This window comes from Melanostigma gelatinosum (genome assembly GCF_949748355.1).
Source record: "Melanostigma gelatinosum genome assembly, chromosome: 7".
Taxonomy (NCBI): Eukaryota; Metazoa; Chordata; class Actinopteri; order Perciformes; family Zoarcidae; genus Melanostigma; species Melanostigma gelatinosum.
Window position 1 is genome coordinate 14,757,560 of NC_136640.1, and position 24,479 is coordinate 14,782,038.

Below are 24,479 nucleotides of genomic sequence, written 5' to 3' on the forward strand. Positions count from 1 at the left end.
TTGCATCAAAACACAGACAGAATGTGTACATGGAAGTACATTTAAAACTACCATCACAATTAAAAAAATATAATATTTCGTTTTGAATTGTACCACTTATAACTTTTCAGCGGCAACAGTGGTTGAAGCTGAATATATTCATGAATAATATTCATGTGTAATGTGACATAGTGTAGGAGCTGTGGCTTCAATCATGATTGTCATTGTAAGTCCATATTATGCTGACAATACTGTCAGCGTAATATTAGTTAGATATAGTTAGAGAATCCAAAGTAAAAGTATTTCATACAAATTACGATATAAAGTTGGTTACTGTGACGCTAATATTGTTTCTATTTCCTATACTGTATACTGATATTTTATAACTTATCATGAGTTTTGAACAGATAATTTGTTCTGCAAAGTAACTAGTAACTACACCTTTATTATTTGATTCAAAAGAATCATGGCAAGACCCAATCAAGACTGTCCTATCTCACTTATCTCTGATTGGTTAATAGGATGCCAGTGACCCCTACCGTCACCCAAGATAATAAAATGTCACATTTAAGATGCTTTGATCCCGACCTGGCTGGGTAGCTCTGCACAATCAGGATTTGGGAGTGGAAAATGTCACAAGTGATGATAGGGCTGCTTTTCTTGTGGCATCTGTTGACATTTGGAGCAGCCAAGGAGAAAGCTCCTTTCTGTCAGATCCTGGGGAGTCCAGAGTTCCCTCTGCTGTCTAAGGAGGGAGATGTCATGATTGGGGGAGCCTTTTCCATCCACAGCAAAATCACACAACCTCAACTTTCCTTTACAGAGAGACCATCACGTGTCACATGTTCCAGGTAATTTTGAGCTTTGTATAAAACTATGTACTCAAGAGTTGTGTCACAGTCAGGTATAATTTTGCTCTTTTTGTCTCAGTGTGAACCTTAGGGAGTTTCGATTTGCCCAGACCATGATCTTTGCAATCCAAGAAATAAACAAAAGCAAATTTCTTCTTCCAAATGTTTCGATTGGATACCGTATTTATGACAACTGTGGCTCAACATTAACGTCAATGCGTGCTGCGATGGCCCTGATGAACGGTGATGAGTGGACTGTAGGAAAGAGCTGTTCGGGTCAATCAGCTGTTCACGCTATTATCGGGGAGTCTGAATCCTCTTCAACCATTGTGCTGTCACGCACTACTGGACCATTTAAAATACCTGTGGTAAGAGCAATGTTTGTGTATCACTGTGTATATTATGTGCAAATTCTTCTTATTGGTTCTCTCTCTTTGTGTATTCTCAGATAAGTCATTCAGCTACTTGTGAGTGTTTGAGCGATAGGAAGAAGTATCCCTCTTTCTTTCGAACCATTGCCAGCGATCGCTACCAAAGTCGAGCTCTTGCTCAGATGGTCAAGCACTTTGGCTGGACCTGGGTCGGGGCGGTCAACAGTGACAGTGACTATGGCAACAACGGCATGGCCATCTTCCTTGCTGCAGCCCAGGAGGAAGGAGTGTGTGTGGAGTATACAGAGAAATTTCACCGGGCAGAACCAGAGAAACTCGTGAAAGTTGTAGAAGTGATTCGAAAGAGCACTGCCCGGGTCATTGTTGGTTTCCTGGCCCACGTAGAAATGAACAACCTTCTTGAGAAGTTAAGTCTGCACAACATCACAGGCCTGCAGTTTATTGGTGTGGAGGCATGGATCACTGCCGACAGCCTTGTAACTCCCACCAGCTTTAGTGTGCTGGGAGGTTCGCTGGGTTTTGCTGTGCAAAAGGCCAACATCAGTGGCCTGGGTGATTTTTTAATCAAAGATTTCTGGGAGACAGAGTTTAAATGTAAGGAGACAAACAAGGACACCAAGGCAGCATCATGCAAAGGAAACCAGGATCTAATTGAGCTTCAAGACAATGATGATGATGTTGCAGAGCTGCGATACTCCAATAACATCTACAGAGCTGTCTATGCTGTGGCCCATTCTCTGCACAGCATTCTAAAGTGCTCCAAAAGTCAGGGGTGTGACAGGAGGATAAAGGTTCATCCCTGGCAGGTAAAAAGGACAGATTACGGTACGGTTTATTAATCAACTCTATTAATTGACATGGTGACATATTGTCTTGTCGTTTTTTAGGTAGCTGAATCTTTGAAGCAGGTCAATTTTACCATTAATAACGGAGACCAGGTGTGGTTTGACAGCACTGGAGCAGCTGTGGCTAGGTATGAGGTGGTGAACTGGCAGCGTGGATCAGAGGACTCTGTCCAATTTAAACCTGTCGGCTATTATGATGCCTCCCTACCTCCTGGACAGAAGTTTGTCCTCAATACTGAAGCCATATTGTGGCCTGGAGGGAAGACAGAGGCAAATATAATTTTTGACAGTAATGCAATGCAAGGTTTTGACATATTTCGTCCTGAATGGTTGTTAATAAAAATGAACATCTATCATCTTCTTTGATTTAAAGATGCCTGTGTCAGTGTGCAGTAAACAATGTCGTCCAGGAATGCATAAAGTCCTTCAGAAAGGAAAGCCAGTCTGCTGCTATCACTGCATACCATGTGCAGAGGGAGAAATCAGCAACAGCACAGGTATATGTACCACAGACCTCAGATTTGGCAATTTGCATATATTGTTTTCTTTCCACACTCTATGTATCATGCTAAAGTTTGCTATTGTACAGTATCTTATTTACATTTTTAGGATGTAACTGATAGAATCACAATAATAGTGGGAATGTTCCTGTTACAGATTCTAATGACTGCAAAAAGTGTCCTGAAGATTATTGGTCCAATCAAAACAGAGATGCATGTGTACTGAAAAATGTCGAGTTCCTCTACTTCACTGAGGTTATGGGTATAATCCTTGTATTTTTTACTTTGTTTGGTGTGTTCCTTACTTTAATTGTGGCGACTCTTTTCTTAGTGAATAAAGACTCTCCCTTAGTGAAAGCTAACAACTCTGAGCTGAGCTTCCTGCTGCTCTTCTCCTTGACTCTGTGTTTCCTGTGTTCTCTGACCTTCATAGGCCGGCCCACTGAGTGGTCCTGCATGCTGCGACACACAGCATTCGGCATCACCTTTGTCCTCTGTATCTCTTGTGTTCTGGGGAAAACTATAGTGGTGTTAATGGCCTTCAGGGCCACACTTCCAGGCAGGAATGTGATGAAATGGTTTGGGCCTGCACAGCAGAGACTCAGTGTTCTGGCTTTCACACTTATACAGGTTCTTATTTGCATACTATGGCTGACAATCAACCCTCCTTTTCCCTACAAAAATATGAACCACTATAAGGAGAAGATTATTCTTGAGTGTGCAGTGGGATCACCTGTAGGGTTCTGGGCTGTGTTGGGATATGTAGGTTTTTTAGCCGTGTTATGTTTTGTACTTGCTTTTTTGGCTAGAAAGTTGCCTGATAATTTTAATGAAGCTAAATTCATCACCTTCAGCATGCTGATATTCTGTGCAGTTTGGATCACATTTATCCCAGCTTATGCCAGCTCTCCGGGAAAGTTCACTGTTGCTGTGGAGATATTTGCTATTTTAGCCTCCAGCTATGGGCTACTTCTTTGTATATTTGCACCCAAATGCTTTATTATTGTACTCAAACCTGAACTGAACACAAAAAAACATCTGATGGGGAAAACGTGATCTGATTAAATTCAAGTGAATGTCTTTTTTTTCAAAGTTAATTCAACATTGTTGACTGGCAGTTAAACTCTTGCTTTTTTGTTGTTGTAATATATATAAGTACATGATGTAATGACTAACACAGACAGTAAAATAATGCTTGAGTAAAAAATATAACTTTTAATAAACATGTTTTGTACTGTGTTAAACTTGTACTGTTACCACTTTATTGGACAATAAGAAAATAAAAACATTCCGTGAATCCCTGCCTTTTCATTTTTATTAGCACAATTAGGGCCTGCTAAGTAGAAGGCCTTCACATACACTGTCATCACACAAGCGTAACATGAACATGTTTTACAACAATGTGGGTGAAAAGGCTTTGTCATTAAAGAAATGCTTAAAAAGAACCTGAACCTATTCCAGACAGACTGTTCTGTCTTCAGTATCCTTAAATATACAGTAGCTAATGAAATAACAAAGATCATACCTCAATTCATTCATGAAAGTTCCATTGCAAACCCGTTTCTCTTTTTCAGGAAGATCCTATTCAAAGTCAGCCACCGATAAAAATGTACATCTTGAACCTTGCCAGTGCATAGCGCCACTGAATCAGAATAGGAGTTAAAGGCCTTTCCTAAGGACACATCAGTATGCTGTGGATTGATCAAACGAACAAAAGTCACAAGCACGCATAAGATACTTCATAAAATATAAAATATTTATTGAGCGTATTTTCAGGGTTTCATTCCAACATAATGAAGTGAGAATATAGGCTGTCATTAGTGCATTAACATTTATGCTAACAACAATTGAATCAAAACATGCTATGTTTAGCATAACATTTAGCATGTTAGCCTGCTAAATAAAAGAATGTTCTTCAGTGCCGCCTGCTGGACAGGTAATATATTGTAGTTGTGATCAATCAATTCAAATAAAACTACTTCTTTAATATGTACATAAACTATACATACGTATTGTAGCCATATTAAATAACGAGTGACAATTCAGTGAAGCCCCAGATTAATTTAAATTCCAAAGTGCTTAGAATTTACAATGCAAACAACATCTGCAAAACTTAAGGGAAAGACTGAGGATAAGGTTACTAAAAGAGTAAAAAGTAAATGGCATCCAAACTCTAGTCTCCTGCTTGAAGTCAGACTTGCTACATGTCCACTCACATGTATAACATCCACACAACTAAGTACAACCTGCATTGGCACCGAACAAGCGGCATTGTACTTATTAAGGTGTACAATCATCCAATATAGATGCAATTCTTTGGAATACTGGGCTGGAATATTATGTTTATTTTGTATTTGTTTATTGATTTTTCAACATAAAGATACATTGTTTCATATTAAATAAACAAATACAGTATGATAACACATGTGCCCATCACCACACTCCCATCACCACGCACACACATAAACACGCCCAAGATTGAAAGCACAGACAGAGGTAGAGGGACTTTATTGTTGGGTTTACACTGGGCCACTGCCACCTGATTTGTGTCGATATTCTGCTCCAAAACTGTTCAAACAACATAATCTATATCTATACACTCTGTCAAAAGCTTTCTTCACGTGAAGATCAAATGCAGTGTCAGGGAGTACACACTCATACGTATACTCCTTTTAGTATCTGGGTCTGAAACCTTTACAGTGAACTGCCCCAAACAAGCATGAATCAGAAGACCGATAACAGTTTTAGTTTTGGAGATACTCTTGTAGGTATATCATTATTTTACAATCAATCCAATACAATCAATGCACTTTCTTACATTTTGGTTCAAATACTTTTCTGGATATATTAAGTAGTGTTTCTCGAGATCATCTCCTGATAATTGAGTTAGATTTCAAGCTTTTCTTTTTTTCCTTTTCATTGTTGTACATAAAGACAAATGTAAAGACAAAGGAAGAGGAGCAAATTGATCTGACGTCATCAAACAGTGACGTGTTAAGAGGCCCTCAATCATCATCACATGCAGGATTATAAAGCTCTGCCCATTAAAGGAGATACATGTTATGGTCAGTAATACCTTATTACAGAGTACAGGTTTATGTGCACATGTCACGTGTGCCTGTTAGCAGCAGATGTGGGACTGTGTCGATGTAATGTTACTCTTTGTTCTCTTTGTGGGTGTCTGTGGAGCAATGGATGACACTGCGCTCTGTGAGCTGTTGGGGAGCCCAGAGTTTCCTCTGTTATCTCAGGAAGGAGATATCACTATTGGAGGAGCGTTCTCCATCCATACCCAAATATCAACGCCTTCGCTCTCCTTCACAAATGCTCCAGAATCTCTCATGTGTTCCAGGTAATGTTTGTCGTCTCCTTTCTCGATTGTTGGTTTCTTAACCGAAAAAGTCAGAAAACTGTTGATCAAAACTGTTCTTACTCTTTTCAGAATGAATTTTAGAGAATTTCGCTTTGCCCAAACGATGATGTTTGCCATCCAGGAGATCAACAATAGCAGCTCTCTGCTGCCTAATATCTCAATTGGTTATAAGATATTCGACAGCTGTGGTTCAACACTGCCTTCAATGCGTGCAGTGATGGGTCTAATAAATGGGCAGAAAAGGACTTTGGGTAAAACCTGCTCAGGACAATCATCTGTTCATGCCATCATTGGGGCCTCTGAGTCCTCCTCAACCATTGTGATGCTACAAATTTCAGGGATTTTCCAAATACCGGTGGTAATTATTTCTCAGCAATTGTCTGTTCATTTTTGACTGATTTCACCTTGTTCCCTTTTAAAATAGGTTTGTAATGATCTTCAAAAAGTCAGATATTGAGTCAACCAACATTTTGCCAAAGTTTTACTTATACTCAAATGTTATCAGTTATGTTTTGTTTCCCTCCTTTTCTTTTTTATTAGATCAGCCACTTTGCCACTTGTGCATGTCTGAGTAACAGAAAGGAATATCCTTCCTTCTTCAGAACCATCCCGAGTGATTACTATCAGAGCAGAGCCTTAGCAAAACTGCTAAAGCACTTTGGCTGGACATGGGTTGGGGCAGTTAGAAGTGACAATGACTATGGTAACAATGGCATGGAAACATTTATCACAGCTGCGAGCCAGGAGGGGGTCTGTGTTGAGTACTCAGAGGCCATCTCGAGGACTGACCACAGATGGCAGGTTGCCAGGGTGGTCAGAGTGATCCACAGTGGCAGTGCAAGGGTCTTAGTTGCCTTCCTCGCCCAGGGAGAGATGAACATTCTGCTTGAGGAAGCTCTGAAGCAGAACTTGACTGGGCTGCAGTGGGTGGGCAGTGAGTCCTGGATTACGGCAGGTCATCTGGCCACTGAGAGGTACTCAGGAATCCTAATGGGGTCTCTTGGCTTCACCATCAGAAAAACAAAGATCACAGGCCTGCGAGAGTTTCTTTTGATGGTTAACCCAAGTCAAAACCCACATAATCATCTGCTGAGAGAGTTCTGGGAAGCCACATTTGGTTGCAGTTTCCAATCCAATCTGAATGGTCAGACCCAGTGCTCTGGCTCTGAGAGACTAGAGGACATCAACAATCATTTCACAGATGTATCAGAGCTAAGGATATCTAACAATGTGTATAAAGCTGTGTATGCTGTGGCTCATGCAATGCATAACATGTTAAAATGTGGACAAAATGATGAAGCGGTGAATCAGTCGCGTAACTGGAAAGATAATTTACAGATGAAACAGGTAAGTGGTTGCCTTCATGGTTTATGTAAATAATTTTTAATAATAAACAATTCCCCGAAACATAAGTTATTCAAGCTTGTTCTCTTTTGGTAGGTTGTGAAACACCTCCAACGAGTGAGTTTCACTCTTCAGTCAGGAGAAAGAGTGAATTTTGATGAAAATGGAGACCCTTCGGCAACTTATGAGCTGGTGAACTGGCAGAGAAACCAAGCAGGAGATACTGTGTTTGTGGCTGTAGGGAGCTACGATGCCTCTCTACCAAATGGAAAACAGTTTATCATGAACGAAATAAACAAAACATGGGCTGCTGAATCCCCAAAGGTATCATTGTGTTTAGTATTATATACTAATTGTGGAGGTTGTTTTTCAAAGTATTAACTTTTGTCTGAGCCATTTCCAACATGAAAAATAGCTAAATTCTGCATTGTTGAGGAAATCATATCAAAGTAAAAGAACGATAAAAAAACACATTCATATAATATATATTTTGCAGATTGAAACAAAGTGCCAAGAGATTTCCTTGTGATGTAGATTGATGTGTAAGAGGCATACAGCTTGAACTAGAGTTTTTGGAGACCCTAAAAAAGACCCCAATGCTGATTCAATTAAAACAAATTAAAGTAATACTAGGATGACGAGGGCAACAAACTATGAGTAACTGATGAGTGGTGGTGTTGTTACAGAGGCCACAGTCTGTCTGCAGTGAGAGTTGCCTGCCAGGTTTTCGGCAGGCTGTGATTAATGGCAAACCCATCTGCTGTTTCTCCTGCATCGCCTGTACTGCTGGAGAGATCAGCAACTCCAGCAGTGAGTAGAAGCTTTCCTATCTGTAATTTAATGTGTAATATTTGTACTAATTCAATGCTCTCCAGTTTATTATAAGTGAGTAAATATAGCAAGCAATACCCCACAGTATATACGGCAGCACACCCCGCCGCTAAATGTATACTCTCTTTTCAGTGAGCAGCGGCAGGGCAGCCTGTGCTTAAAATTAAAGTTATAACATTGAAACCTTTGCTTTAACTCAAACAGGCTCTCTGTTTGAGTGTGGACTCTATGGGTACAGTTGGTGGAGCCTGTTGAATGCACGCCCTGCCGATATAACATCGACCCAACCACATTGATCCAGAAAGACTAAAGGCTAGTCACCACAGCCCACTTACTTCTTTAGAAATAGGCCACTACAGCAACTAAGTAAGGGGCCCCAGCCAACTCAGGTCGTCCATTACTGAGCTGGGTAGAGCCCTGGCGTAACCCTGCAGTGTGCCAGTGTGCCCTGGTCAGTGTGCCTAATGGGGGCCGTGCGATCAACATAACATGCCAACGCACAAACTGTCCAAAGCAGATGTAAATTTGCCTCCCTCTGCCCTATATTGGAAGGAATAGCATCCAGCTGTATAACCCTCCACCTGAAAGAACTCCTTAATTTTTAGGGAACAAAGTAGGGATTTGGTCTGTCACAACGAAGCAACAAGCAATTACGGTGCACCGACAGGGGGGATAGTTCACACAGCAGAAAAGCAACGCAGTAAAACAACGCAACAAAGCAACGCAGCAAACCAGCACAGCCAAGCAGCGCAGGCAAGCAATGCAGCCAAGCAATGCAGCCAAGCAACGCAGCCAAGCAACGCAACCAAGCATAGCAGCCAAGAATAGCAGCCAAGCATAGCAGCCAAGCATAGCAACCAAGCATAGCAGCCAAGAATCGCAGCATCGCACAGAACCATCGCACAGAACCATCGCACAGAACCATCACACAGAACCATCGCATAGACATGCCGGAAGTAATCCCACGACTGCTAGCTTAGAATATTGGGCAGTTTAGAGATCCCAATGGATGTGAGGTTGGGACATGACGGCACTGATGGGGTTCTTGAAGCGGTGACTCCACTGGGCAAGTCAGAATTTGCTGAAGAGAAAAAGGATAGCTGAGCAGTGGGATGTGCTGCCTTATACTGGAGAGTTTGCACGTATTTTGGTAGACACATCTTGATTGGGCAACTACACTTATGCACATTATTTGTGCAAATGTGTGTTTAATTTGAGGAGAGTTACCACAGAGTCCAGTAGAGGGCAGAGGGTGTGTGAGTTTGAACCAACATATTACACCATTAATACATTTTAGTGTTCCATGTTTTTCTATTCAGGTCCGGGAGAGTGTTCCCGCTGTCCACTGGAGTACTGGTCAAATGAAGATCACAGCCAGTGTGTCCCAAAGGTGATCGAGTTCCTATCTTTTGAAGAAACTATGGGCGCCCTTCTCACCGCTTTCTCATTGTTTGGAGCAAGTTTAACACTGGTGGTGTCATGTGTCTTCTTTCGGTTTCATCACACACCACTTGTCAAAGCCAGTAACTCTGAGCTGAGCTTCTTGCAGCTCTTCTCCTTGACTCTGTGTTTCCTGTGTTCCCTTACTTTCATAGGCCGGCCCACTGATTGGTCCTGCATGCTGCGACACACAGCTTTTGGCATCACCTTTGCCTTGTGCATATCTTGTATGCTGGCTAAAACTTTAGTAGTGGTGATTGCCTTTAAGGTCAAAAGGCCAGCAAACCCAGCTCCTCTGTGTTCTGCTCCACTTCAGAGAACAAGTGTCCTGAGCTGTACATTACTGCAGGTGTTAGTTTGTGTGCTGTGGTTAATCCTTGCCCCACCATTCCCCTACAAAAATACAGCTAATGCCACTGAACGGATACTTCTAGAGTGTAATGTAGGTTCACCTCTATGGTTCTGGGCTGTGCTGGGGTATATAGGGCTCCTGGCTGTTCTCTGCTTTATCCTTGCCTTTCTGGCTCGAAAGGTGCCTGATAATTTCAACGAAGCTAAGTTCATCACCTTCAGTATGCTGATATTCTGTGCAGTCTGGGTTACTTTTATCCCAGCGTATGTCAGTTCTCCTGGGAAGTTCACTGTAGCTGTAGAGATATTTGCTATTATGGCCTCTAGCTTCGGGTTGCTCTTTTGTATATTTGCTCCAAAATGTTATATTTTACTGCTAAAACCAGAGATAAATACTAAAAAACATATGATAGGGAGAAACCAGTGAAAATCCCCATGAATTACTTTACAGAATAGTAACACTAAAAGGTCTGAATTCATATTTTAGTCCTAATTTAATAAAGGCTATGGGTTACCGTAATTATGATCTTTGGTTTAATTATGATCTTGCCGGACATGCGCCGAGCAGCATTCAGACTGGCCACATTTGCAGTTGTTTAAATGCAATTAACAATTTCACTGCATGACCATCCCTGAAGCTTAATATTCTGTATTGAATGTTGTCAGCTGCTGTGAATTAAATACCTGAAAAAGTCATAATAATAATGCATTCCATCAAATTTATTAGTGTCCAAAAATGTATTTTTCATCATTTAGTTCAAAATTAAAATCAGAAATAAAATATATGTAATACTCAAGAGCTGAGATATCCCCATGAATGCTGGTTTCTGAAATCATTATTGTCAGTCATTGTTGCTTATGCTAAAAACAATGATGGCATACAAATGTAGTAGTCCCTCTAATAGGCCCATTCATCTTTCAGTCACACTAAAAGCACTGTCATTGGTGGACAGAAACACAATATTCACATAGGTTGCAACCTGGCCCCTGAGGCTTTGTGATAATTAGAAGAAAAACCCTATAAAATCCTCAGAGTGAAGGGATTTTAGCTTTCGGCCTTGTGTGGTAACTATTGAGGTGAACTACAATGCTGCTGATAGCAGATCTGCTACTTCTTTCCATTCTGGCTGTCAGAGGAGGGAAGCCTGTGTGTCAAACATATGGGACTAAAGAACAGTCTCAGTTTTCTATGGAGGGAGACATCAACATTGGAGGCATTTTCTCCGTCCATCAGAACCTGTTGAAGAAAATCATCATATAACTTGTGAATCCAACTGTTGTTACAATCATAATTTCCATGATTGCAGTAAACACGACTATTCTTATTTCTGTAAAAGTATCCAGAATCATTTGGGACGTAAAACCTCATATCACAAGCAACAGTTTCATAATGTGTTATTCTGGTTCTCAGCATCGTTTTTGGGAAATGATTGTCAGGGCCAGACAAAAAGTAATTAATCTCTCAAGTGCACCAAAACATTTCCGTACATGGAGCTGTGTTCTGTTTGTTCTGTGTGCCCAGAACAAAATAAGAACATGCCCTAATTAGGAGTCCAGATGTGGACTGATACTTGATTCAACAGACTGGTTTGATTGGTAGAACAAAGCTAAAGGGGGCGTGAATTTTGACTATAAGAGTGATCTGTGTAAAGCAGTACATGGGAGTCGTTTCAATATACTGAACTGGTTGATGTTAGCTTGATCTTATTAAAACACTACCCGCTGGTTGCAAACTCCAGTTTGCCGTCTTTTCTCGTCATTTTGCCACAACAAACCCAGTCAGTGTCAATCCAGCTCACCAAGTTAACCCAGGAGCAATCCAGTGTGAAGGGTAAGAGGGATGAAAAAAATACAACTGTAAATCTCATTACAATATGTGTTGTTTATACCAGTGTGTGTTTGAATATCTTTTTTTACTTTTCACAAATTGTAAAAATATGGTCCCTCTTCTTTTTTAAGCCTGGACCCAGGAGAGCTTCAATACGCATTCACTATGATATTTGCCATAGGAGAGATCAACAACAGCTCAGATCTGCTGCCAGGAGTGACACTGGGTTACAGGATATTTGACTCCTGCCCCAGTATCCCTCTGTCCATCAGGGCATCGCTTAACCTGATGAATAGGTATGATAGTGGGGACGGCAGCTGTAGCAAACTCTCAAATGTGCATGCTGTCATAGGGGAAACCACATCTACCTCTACAATAGGCATTGCACGCACCATGGGACCCTTCAAAATACCCGTGGTGAGTCTCTGTACACATGAACTGTCAACTGTGTTTCTTTGTCGTTGAATGAGAAGTTAGCTAATATGATAAAATGTTTTATGACATGTCATTCATATTAGGCATCTCAAAAATAGCTATTTCTCTGTTTTACTTGTGTTTCAGATCAGTCATTCAGCCACTTGTGCATGTCTTAGCAACAGAAGAGACTATCCCTCTTTCTTCAGAACCATACCTAGTGACATTCACCAGAGCAAAGCCCTAGCAAAGCTTGTGAAACACTTTGGCTGGACCTGGGTAGGAGCTATCAATACTAATAGTGACTATGGGAATGGTGGCATGGCCACTTTCCTGGAAGCAGCAGAAACCGAAGGTGTGTGTGTTGAGTACTCAGTGGCTATTTACAGAACTGATCCCAGGAAGTGGTTCTTAGAGGTAGTGAACATTATTAAGAAATCCACCTCGAAGGTAATAGTGGCATTTGCTGATGGCACAGACCTTGACATACTTATTAAGGAGCTTCATGCGCAGAATGTGACAGGCCTGCAGTGGGTGGGCAGTGAGGGTTGGATCACTTATCGCTATATTGCCTCTCCAGTAAACTACGCTGTGGTGCAGGGGGCGGTGGGCTTTTCAGCATTAAATGCTCACATCCCTGGACTGCAGGAGTTCCTCGCTGACAGCAGGCCCTCCACGACACCGGGAGACCAGGGACTGGTGGAGTTGTGGGAGACGGTGTTCGGCTGCACCCTGACTCTCCAAGCAGAGACTCAAGCTCAGGGTTCAGTCGCTGCCTGCACTGAGAAGGAGTCTCTGTGGGACAAAAGCACACGCTTCACAGATGTTTCAGATGCCAGTTTACTGAACAATGTTTACAAGGCCACATATGCTGTCGCTCAAGCTTTGCACATGTTGTTTACCTGCAAAGATGGACAGGGGCCTTTTGAGAACAATACTTGTGCTGATTGGGAAAATGCTCAACCATGGCAGGTAAACATAAAAATAAAATGCTGTGCTTTGGTCAAAAAACTGTATATGTTAATTATTATGTAGTTAGTTAACAACTTCTCTGTTTCCCTGCAGGTTCTGCATTACCTAACGCAGGTCAATTTCACCACCAAGATTGGTGACAGGGTTTTCTTCGATGAGTTGGGCAACCCTGTGGCAAGTTATGCACTGGTAAACTGGCAGATGGATGAGACAGATTACATAGTCTTTAAAACCATTGGTTTCTATGACGCCTCACAGCCTGAGGGGCAGCAGTTTAAGATGAAAGCGGATGTGAACGCTATCTGGGCAGGGGAGAGTCTTGAAGTAAGCAAATCTCGAAAGCCTGTCCGAATGAGCTTTCTTGAATTTATTCTGAGCACAATATTCTTTTTTTTAAATACAGGTACCGAGGTCTGTTTGCAGTGAGAGCTGTTTGCCAGGCACCCGCCGGGCTTTTGTCAAGGGCAAGCCTATCTGCTGTTTCGATTGCATCACCTGTGCTGACGGGGAGTTCAGCAACAGTACAAGTGAGACTGCAGGATTCCTAGCCTTTACTTTAGCACTCATCAGGTTTTTGTCGGGTAAAATCACTGTGAGCACTTTACTGGTCTATCTGAGGATGTGTGTGCTGTACAGCCTAAACATATTTATGCTTTCAGATGCAGTAAAATGTGACAAATGCCTTCCCGAGTACAAGTCCAGCGAAGAGAGGAATAACTGTGACTTGAAAGCTATTGTGTTCATCACCTTCGGGGAATTAATGGGTATACTGTTGGTCACCTTTTATGTCGTTGGTGCCTGCTTGGCGATGACTATAGCCCTGATATTTTTCCACTACAGGCAGACTCCTATTGTCAGGGCCAACAAACCCTGTTTAACCCTTTATAATAATTACACACTATGAAGCATTAGTTAAGCATTAGTTATAAAGCATTGTTCCTACATTAACAGTCATTAGTATGCACTTCATAACAACAGTTATAAATATTTTATTATCAGTATAAACTATAAGCTTGTCTATTATGTGTTTCGTGATTGCGTTTCCATTCTTTATAAATGATGGATTCCCAATTTGTAAATGAAGTATTTTATATATTACAAAGGAGGTATATGATTAATAAAATCATTTATAAAGTGTAAGTAAATGATTAAGAACTGATTTAGATGTCCATTATTCATGCATGTATTCTTATGCTGATTTAGATATGCACTAATGGTTAGGGACTATGTTATTGCATGCTTTATAAGCGCGTAAATATGTTCATTGTTTGCAAAAAATAATGCTTTGGACGGTGATGGTTTTAGGAAGAGATCAAAGAGGTTATGATCTGATCCGCGAAATAAGTGAAATTGGGAGAAATCCCGCTTTCAATACGTCATCAACATGGGACAAACGTTTATCTCAGGAACTGGTACAGAAGTACAGACAGTTGGCTAACTAGCTGTTATATGATAACAACAATGTTAGATGACCATCTGTTCATATGAGTGCAGTGAACGTTTTATATCCAGCCATGTTCTCCTGAAGCTGAATCTTTGTTTGTATTTGACATGAATGAATGGCGGAGAGTTATGTATTTAAGAGTACATTGTTTGCATCTTGCAATAAATATTAATATACTGCATATTGCATACCAATAAGTGTTAATGTAGGAAGAATGCTTTATAAATGATGAATTTAGTGTTTACGCATACTTAACTAATGCTTCATAGCAAGTAGTTATTATAAAGTGTTACCTATACATTTAATACATTTCATATTATAGTTGGTTTTCAATCACATCTTAAATTAAATTCTTGATTGATTCCAAACAAGCTATATGTAGTCTGTATCTTTTGACTGACTTACACTGCGTCATGTCTGCTGCCATTCTTCTTCGCCCAGACAGTTTGTTGGTACATTGTTGAAGTGGGATTAAAGAATTATGCACAAATTATATATTTTAAATTTACCAACTAGCTACACTCAGAATGAGCAGAAACTGAAAATTCTGTGTGTAAGTCATCTGCTCCCACTGTTTGTGTGACATCAGGTCTGACCTCTCCAGATAGCTATAGCTACATGTAGCTTCTCGGTTATGTGGTCGTGACAGACTGAACAAAAGTAGAATCTGTAAGCAGTTCAGTCCACTTGTTCTTCTTGTAGAGTTAAGCACAAAAGCACAAACCTACATTGACCACACATGCCTTAGCCATCGCCATGTTGAGCAACATGTTGAGAGCCTTGTTGAGGCAATAGATAAGCTAAAAACTTAGTTAAATTAAATTATGACATGTGTTCTGTGTTTATGAGCACATATACATGTATTCACTCTTCAGTACTGGCTTACAGAATATGAAATAAATACTTAAAGGCCTTCACCAAGTTGATCTCAGTAAACACGCTAAACGTGTTTGGATCGTTTGGGAACAGGGCCCATGTGTATTCTTGTCAGATTTACTCTTCATGCCTGACATGTCAAGTCTTACGTACGGAAAAAAAGAAGGAATTAGTGTGAACCTCTGCGAATGGACCACTAAGTTGCCTCCTACACCTGAGTAGCAGACAGGAAGCTATAAAACACATCTTTGCAAGCATCCTGACTGTGCCAAAGGCGAGGCTCTGAGATGTCAACAGTTGCATTTGCCATCCTAACACTGTTCACTTGGATGGTGTCATCTGAGACATGGCTCAGACTGGACCAGTGTACTGAGCTCAGTCAGTATGGATGGGATGACGAGACAAGGGGCAGCAGCTTACGTGCATCATATAAAAACACTGTCATTCATGACCAAACAGAACGGACATTGACATGTGAAAGGTGAGTAACTTGTTGAAAAATTGCATTGTTTCCTCTTATCTCATCGTATGCTCATTCATTTGCTGTTTGTTTAGTGAAGGACGTGGATACCTCAGTGTTTTTTCTCACAGATTCATCAGCAATTAGCTTGTAATTTTAGGATTTCCTCAACGGGGAACTAGTTTGAATTGTTGGGGCCTAAACACCATATTGAGAGACCCCTCATTAGACAATTAGATCTCGAGAGGAGCTTTTAGGAGTCAATTACAATTTGAAGTCACTTTAATTACGGGTCATTATGGTTTCGATGTTGCACTGTTGGATTTGCAAAAAAGGAGGTTTTACTTTATTTTTTTTTGCTTTTTAAATTCCAATTTAGCTTTTGTGTGACTATAAGTGCTGTGCAGTTTAGTGATTAATGCGATGTATGGCTGTTGTGAAGGGTGATTGATATGTAATACTTTGCTCCATGATATGATCATGAACTGATTGTTTTTTTACTTGTGTAGATCTCCTGAAATGAGTGTTGCCTCAGCGAGGATTTTCACACAGAACAAGATGAAGAAAGACTGTGCCGTGTTTCCTGGTGTGTCTTTGAACTACATGATCTTTCATGACTGTGTGCACCTGTTGCAAAGAGTGAAGGAAATTGTGAAGCAAAACAGGCCCGTCTGCAAGTGTAAATTTCAGCAGTTTTTGCTGCATATCCGGTCGAAGACCTGTCGGCTACTTACAATAGAGGTGAGCGCCATAGTTACATGATAACAGTGATCATATTCATCAAATTGCATGTTAAATTAAATCTGAATTCGAATTTAGAACAGTGCACTCAGTAATTATTGCCTTTCTTGTGCGTAGAACTTGCATTTCAGCTCACACCAATTTATTATGAAACGTATTAACAATATTTTGTGTTCGTCTGTCATTTTCCTCCGTACAGACACAGATTGATAATCACAGCACACGTTTGAATTACAGAAGTATCTGTATTTTATTTGTTTTTCCAGAGAAATGTGGCTTACTGCTCCTACGTCATTACCATTGTTCTACTAGACCACTGGAAAACATTGGATTGTATCTGCAGCTGTAAAGTATGCAACCTAGAGGTCAGAATCCTGCAGGTGTTTTTCTTCCAAAGAGAACTTCGAGAGGCATTTCCGTAATTCCTTATCTTACTGTCTGAGAGTCAAGTGAGCCTGATGTCCTCATCATATGGTATTAAATAAATTAAAATGTATGTCAGGAGCTGCAAAGGGCAGGTTTGCATGTACACTTACAGTATTTCTGCGCTGTGCCTTACTTCTGCCTCAGACTGTCCATAGTGGTGTGTTACAGCATCAACAGGGCTCATCACTGACTTAAGAATACATAGAAAATACAGTCAACTTCAACAGCGAAAGTATTTCAATCATCTCAGCTATTTATTAGTTAAATTAAGAACAGGTAATACATTTAACATTTTACTGTCAGATATGGTCATGAGAAATCTGCTGATATGAGAAAAATATGAAAAGACATGTGTGCACAAAAGTACAGAATTTTGTAGTTTGTACATAAGTGTGGGCATTCTGGATATAATGTCAGTAGAAATTCTTATTTATATATATATATATATATATATATATATATATATATATATATATATATATATATATATATGTGAAATGCAGTGATGACAGTTGAAAAATGTATATTATCTCTAACATACTTTATCGTGATATAGCCTATCCATATTTGTATGCATGGCTGTGTGATGTGTGTGCAGTAATAACCTTTCACATCTTGTCATCAGATGCCATCAAAGTTCTCTGCATCACACTATCTTAAAGAAGTTCTTCTGAAACAAGCAGGTGATACTGAAAAACAAAACAAAAACGCCATTCATTGCAAGAAAAGCATGCTTTCATTTTTTTTTACAAGTTAGACAGTAATCTAACACTTTTTTTCTTGTTTACACAGGCAGGGTGAAGAGTGGGATGCCTGTAGACACCAGCCGATGGATAGCAAGATATTTTCTGGCAGCTGTGTTACTGCTTGAAACCTACATGACAAGAATTAAGAGGTCATCAAACAGAGTCGGCTCTGCTCATGGTAGCAACCCCACGATGGCGATGTTTTTCACCATGACATTGTGCTGTTTTTCACCATCAGTTACCCTCCATCAGCCCTCTGAGTGGTCCCCGGTAGCTGTCAGGATCTCCTTTGTTGTCTTCCTCTCTTGTGGTCTGGGGAAAACTGTTCATGTGTTAATTGCCTGCAGGGCTGCTCATACTGTCATGACATTGTTGTGTCTCACGCAGCAACAATTTAGGGCTCTGCCTGTCACTGTGTTGTTCATCTGGCTGACCTTCAGTTCTCCTTTTCCAAGAAAGAACAGACAACTCTTGTTTGAAGACATACTTGTGGAGGGTAGTGTGGGATCAACACTAGGATCCTGGGCTGTGTTAGGGCAGATAGAGTTACTGGCTACATTGCTCTGTGTGGTCGTCTCTCTTTCCAGTTTGCTGCAATCAATCCTGACTAGACTGAATGTTTTGAGTGTCCTTTTACATGTGCAACTGGTAACCTGTCTGCAGAACTCAAGGGTACCAACAAAATATGTGCTGGTCATTAATGTCAACAGGTTCATTTAAAAATAAAACCATTAAACATACCTACTGTATCTAACTTTGACCAGTGTACCAGATCCATCGACATCCTCAGCAGCTGAAGTGATGGCGAATATTTAATTTCTCTTCTTTTTTATTTCACACAATATAGCATACACTTGACAGTGATTGAAGACCATGAAAGTTGAATTTGATAAGCCTCTGTAGCTACATTTTTATCAGCGCTACAACACATTTCACAAGTTCTGACTGTGATAAACACTTGTAGGGAGCTCTTTATAAGTTTATTAAACATTTTCTTTTTTTATGGAGATATTGCCTTCATTTATTGTAATCCCTTATCATGGCACAACAATGTAAAACTTTACAGTGCCCATAGTGAGAGTGAATATATTATAACACATTTTAAATGATTACTCTATTTAACTGTTTAAATAACTCAATCATGAATATGCGTATGTGTAACCGTTCTTAAAAATGTATTTCATTAAATCCTGTTGTAATGAAATTAAGCCCAATTACTTTAAATGCATTTAGATATACATTAGACCAAAGTACAGAAAGAAAGAGGACAAGAAAATAGATCAATCTAAGCTACCCTCTAGTGGGCTGAGATGACATTTCATGCCATGCGAACCACAACATTTAATAGAAAATAAAAACATGCAGCTAATTAGTTTAAGTTATTGGGGTAACTTAACAACAACACCTTAACCCTCTAACAAATGCTATCTTTGACACTAAATTTTTTATAATACAGTGTATATCAAACAAATTGGGGTTGGTTATGCATTTTAAGAATGGCTTGTATCAGAATGAACTCATTCATTTATATCCTTAAACACGACATTGAACCCTAATAGCTCCTGATGGGTAGGCCAGCTCCTCACTGCGCTGTCATTAGTGTGTGATTATGTGGATGAATAGGTGAATGAGAAGCAAACTGTTATATACTGGATATAACTGTATATAAATGCAGTCAAGTAGATTATTTAATAATATAATGATGCATGAGCGAAATTGATGTTGAACTAAATCTGTTATTTTTACTAAAATGTAAACTAAGCTTGAATAATTACCAAAAAAATACTATCTGTAGTTTTGGATTTCAATAATTAATTGTCAATTTGATACCAGAGTGTAGAATAAGGTGGTAAGGTCTCAGAAACCCGAGATCTCAGAGAGATAAAACACATACATACTCTGCAAATTGAGGTGATCAAATACATGATTATATGGCACAGCTCATACAACATCATACTGTCTATTATAAACAAAGGTGTACCAATTAATAAACAACTGGGTTTCATCAACTGGCTGTGAAGACTGCATGGTATATCCACACCATCTTAACAAGTTTATACTGTAAAGTTTAAACTCTATAAAGTGTATAGAGTTCCTGAGAAATGACTGAGAAGTACTGCACAGCATAGTATGTACTCACAGCCTATTCAATACTTCACTTCCTTACTTACTCCTTACGTCCATTTTCAGATAACAAAAATGTAAATCAGAACTTCTGTCTTCATGTCAATCAGCAGGATCAGTTTCTCAGAAGTGCAGTGATGCGTAGAAAATGTCTTTCGAGAATTAAGTGTGCTCACATTGGCTGCTGATGTTTCTCATATGGTATGAAAAGCTATAAAGGTCACCTCCCAGGTCAGAATTGCTTCACTGAAGGGGAGGGTGGCTCGTGATGGGTTGGATCACTTTTATCTTGTTCTCTCTGCTGGCAAGGGCAAGGTCAGAAAACCAAACTTGCAAAGTGATCGGGCAGACAGGGTTCATGGAATTTTCCAAAGGAGGTGATCTTATGATAGGAGGAGTTTTCTCTATGAGTAGTAGACGCAAACTGATTGATAATGGCTACCAGGCACTTCCACACACATACTGCATTAAGTAGGTGGTTCAAATATGTAAAAACTGTATGCAATGTATGAAAACAGCATGGTTTATGTGTCAGTTTGATGTGTTGCAAAATTATCAGCTATAATAACTTGTTTATTAGTAATTTGCCAATACACTTAACACTGTGTTTGCAGGTTGAATGACAGGGAATTGAAGTTTGCCCGAACGGTGATTTTTACTGTGGAGGAGATCAACAGAGATACTAAGCTCCTTCCCGGAGTGAGCCTGGGCTACAGGCTGTACAACGGCTGCGGGAGTGAAAACCTGATGCGAGCAGCTGTAGAAGCAGTAAATGGAGCGGATTCAAAGGGCTGCAGTGGTCAGATCCAGGCTCTCTTAGGCCATTCATCCTCTGGAGTGAGTGAAGCCATAAACATCATACTAAGCCCGCTATCTATTCCACAGGTAAGAAGAAATACCTGCAAACTCCAATTGTCATTGTATTTTATGTTTATTCGTAATCCATCTTTGAAAGATATGTATATATATATTGTTTTTAAGATTTTATTTTTTCTCTTTGAAGGTAAGCCATCTTTCAACCTGTGCTTGTTTGAGTGACAAAAGACTGTACCCCACGTTCTTCAGAACTGTGCCAAGTGACCACTTCCAAATCCTTGGTCTGGTGCAGATTATGAAATATTTTGACTGGCGCTGGGTGGGGATTATATACTCGAAAACTTTGTACTCAGAAGAAGGCACAGCTAAATTCAACATGGAAGCACAGAAAGAGGGCATATGTGTTGAATACAGATTACCGTACTCTAAGACAAATCGAGTCAAGTTGGATGCTATTGTACAGACACTAAGGGAGTCCTCTTCAAAAGTGGTCCTGTTGTTTATGTCCTTGTCTTTCACTAAATCGTTCCTTTCAAAAATTGAAAATTATAACATCACTGGAAAGCAGTGGCTTGGAGGTGAGGCTTGGATCACGCAAGCAGACCTGGCTTCTGTCAAGAGAAACAACATTTTGCAGGGAGCAATGGGCTTTGCCGTCCCTCTGGCATACATACCAGGTCTTGGTGAATACTTACTCAACTTGAAACCGTCGGATGAACCACAGAGCACGATAATAAAAGCTTTCTGGGAGAAGTTCTTTGACTGCAGCTTCTCTCCATCAAATACCACTACTATGTGCACTGGCACAGAGGATCTCAGGACGGTATCCAGTGACTACACAGAAGTGACACAATTCAGGAATGATAATAATGTGTACAAAGCTGTGTACTTGGTGGCATATGCCCTACATGCACTACTGCAATGTAAAAATGGCTCAAATCCCACCACTGGAAAGCCCTGTGTGAACAAGACCGAAGTTCAGCCGAAGCTAGTAAGTTCTTGTGTATTTATTCAGCCATAGCATACATATTTAGTATTTAGTGATTCTGTTTCGTGATGAATGCAAAGCAATACAATCGTATGTATTCATTTCGGGTACCATTTCAATACTAATGTCTCAAAGGTTTCTCTTTTGGTTGCAAGTTAGTTTGTTTGCTAGAATGTGCTGATTGTCTCTCTACAGGTGTTGGAACACATTAACTATGTGAACTTCACGACACAGAATGGGGCCAAGGTTTTTTTTGATGAAAATGGAGACTCAGTTGCACAGTATGACTTAGTTAACTGGCAAATGAAAGAAGATGGCTCTGTTGAGATTGTCAATGTTGGTCAATATGATACCTCGTACCCAGAGGGGGAAGAATTCAAACTAAAAGACAACACCAAAATAGTTTGGGGAGGAAACAGTCATGAGGTAAAGTGAACAGAAGGTTGCATTGTAACCCAGGACACCGACCTCCATAGGGACAGCTGATGAGAGTACTCTGTGGCCAGCACAGGTAAATGTCTTAAAGAGTATTCAGGTCAGCTGCCAATGTGGTCGTCAGTCCCCGCACATATGCAACATGTACAGTAAGATGGAGTCTTGACATGAATCACTTTAAAACTTTATACAACATTGCAATGTCTGACATACTAACATTTTTGACATGTGTTTTGTCTAATCAGGTGCCAAGATCTGTCTGCCGAGATCCATGCCCAGCAGGGACCCGTAAGGCCATAAACAAGTTTAGGCCCGTGTGCTGCTTTGACTGCTTTGAGTGTCCTGAGGGATCAATAAGTAATCAGACAAGTGAGTAACATATTTCAAATTGGAGTCATTCATGTATTGTATCGAGGATAAATGAAAAACAAAGTATTATACTGATAACAAATATAATTTTGGATTATATTTTATTTTGGTTTAATGATTGTATTTCTGTATAATTTCATTTATTTTACAGATTCTCCACACTGTTTGATCTGTCCACCTGAATTCTGGCCAAATGAAAAGAAAGACATGTGTCTTCCAAAACCGACTGAATACCTTTCCTACAAAGAGATCCTGGGAACCGTTTTAGCTGGATTTGGCTGTGGTGGCGTCTTTTTATCTCTTCTGACGTCGATCATTTTTTTGACTCATAAAGAGACTCCTATTGTGAAAGCCAACAACTCCGAGCTGAGCTTCCTGCTGCTGTTCTCATTAAAGCTGTGTTTCCTGTGCGCTCTGACCTTCATAGGCCGGCCCACTGAGTGGTCCTGCATGCTGCGACACACAGCATTCGGCATCACCTTTGTCCTCTGTATCTCTTGTGTTCTGGGGAAAACTATAGTGGTGCTAATGGCCTTCAGGGCCACACTTCCAGGCAGGAATGTGATGAAATGGTTTGGGCCTGCCCAGCAGAGACTCAGTGTTTCAGCTTTCACACTCATTCAAGTTATAATTTGTATTCTTTGGCTGAGAATTAACCCTCCATTCCCAAAGAGGAACATGAAGTACTATAAAGAAAAGATAATCTTAGAGTGTGCCCTTGGTTCAGCTTTTGGGTTCTGGGCTGTGTTGGGTTACATCGGACTTCTTGCTCTCTTGTGTTTTGTACTTGCCTTTCTTGCTAGAAAGCTGCCAGACACCTTTAATGAAGCCAAACTGATCACCTTCAGCATGCTAATATTCTGTGCAGTCTGGATCACATTTATCCCAGCATATGTCAGCTCTCCTGGGAAGTTCACTGTGGCTGTGGAGATATTTGCCATTCTGGCCTCCAGTTTTGGTTTGCTGGTATGCATTTTTTTCCCGAAATGTTACATTATTATCTTCAGGCCAGAACGAAACTCAAAAAAACATTTGATGGGCAAAATACCACCAAGAAGTCTTTAATCTGTGATCACGAAGTGTCCTGCAAAACAAATTACATTGGTAATTTGTGCAACAACAAATGAACCCCTGTTATTGCATATTAAGATTTAGAAAGGCAAGACATTCCAATTCATGTTTTTTTTACTTGTTTTGATGAGTTGAATAAATTTAATACTGTGACTCATGTCTTTTTTTCTCATTTTTATTTGATCATAAATACTGTTGAGTATATGATATATAAAATGTAGTTTGTAACTGTGATATATGTATTTGTTTAATTTGTGGTAAGAATGCCATTTCGTCCAAATCTATGCTGAATCCTGTTGTATACCCATTGGTTTCTTTAGTTTGCATGAGTAACTCATTTTATACTTCAATGTATGTAATGTCCAAAACGGCCAGCAACAATGCACAGACATCCCCCTGAGTTGTGAAATGACATCATCGTCATCCTGTGGGGTTTGTCTGTGCATTGTATTCACTAGTAATACATAGTAACTTCCAGTTAATATGTATTTATTTTGTGATTCATTCATTGTGCATCTGTCTATATGTAAATGTTAAATATTTCAGTTTATGTTAATACTATTAAAATATATATTCAAAATCAAAGGAAATTGACATGATAATCCTATTTAGGCAAGTTTCATAAGAAAGCAAGTTAATTTATAGCACATTTCAGCAACAAAGCAATTCAAGGCGCTTTACATAAAACATCAAAAGACAGAGTGCAAAATAAACACATTCATGTAAATACAGTCATGATAAAAAAGTGGCACAGTGATGAATACAAAGCAAGTGCACACACACACACACACACACACACACACACACATTTGTGCATATTGGTATATTTAGTTAAAAATAAACCTATATTCTTTTTCCACATC

General features: G+C 39.9%; 3 protein-coding genes across 3 annotated transcripts in view; 2 read left to right on the forward strand and 1 right to left on the reverse strand.

The window, feature by feature from the left end:
- Positions 1–24,479, reverse strand: part of LOC306779639 (extracellular calcium-sensing receptor-like) — a gene marked incomplete at its 3' end in the record, with an annotated part of 49,364 nt that overhangs the window by 8,492 nt on the left and 16,393 nt on the right. The gene's annotated exons all lie outside the window — the stretch shown is intronic.
- LOC306779532 (extracellular calcium-sensing receptor-like) lies at positions 622–3,623 on the forward strand (the record flags this gene model as incomplete). The annotated part of the gene is made up of 6 exons (XM_079271496.1): positions 622–830; positions 910–1,198; positions 1,279–2,028; positions 2,110–2,337; positions 2,441–2,564; positions 2,725–3,623. 6 exons carry the CDS (start codon positions 622–624, stop codon positions 3,621–3,623), a joined length of 2,499 nt encoding a protein of 832 aa, XP_079127622.1.
- On the forward strand, positions 5,759–23,610 carry LOC306779533 (uncharacterized protein; the record flags this gene model as incomplete). Its single annotated transcript, XM_079271497.1, has 16 exons — positions 5,759–5,919; positions 6,010–6,298; positions 6,481–7,287; positions 7,381–7,608; positions 7,971–8,094; positions 9,435–10,329; positions 11,866–12,151; positions 12,296–13,120; positions 13,214–13,444; positions 13,524–13,647; positions 13,780–13,891; positions 20,552–20,822; positions 21,478–21,744; positions 21,937–22,167; positions 22,422–22,545; positions 22,697–23,610. The coding sequence occupies 16 exons, from the start codon at positions 5,759–5,761 to the stop codon at positions 23,608–23,610; spliced, it is 5,889 nt and encodes a 1,962-aa protein (XP_079127623.1).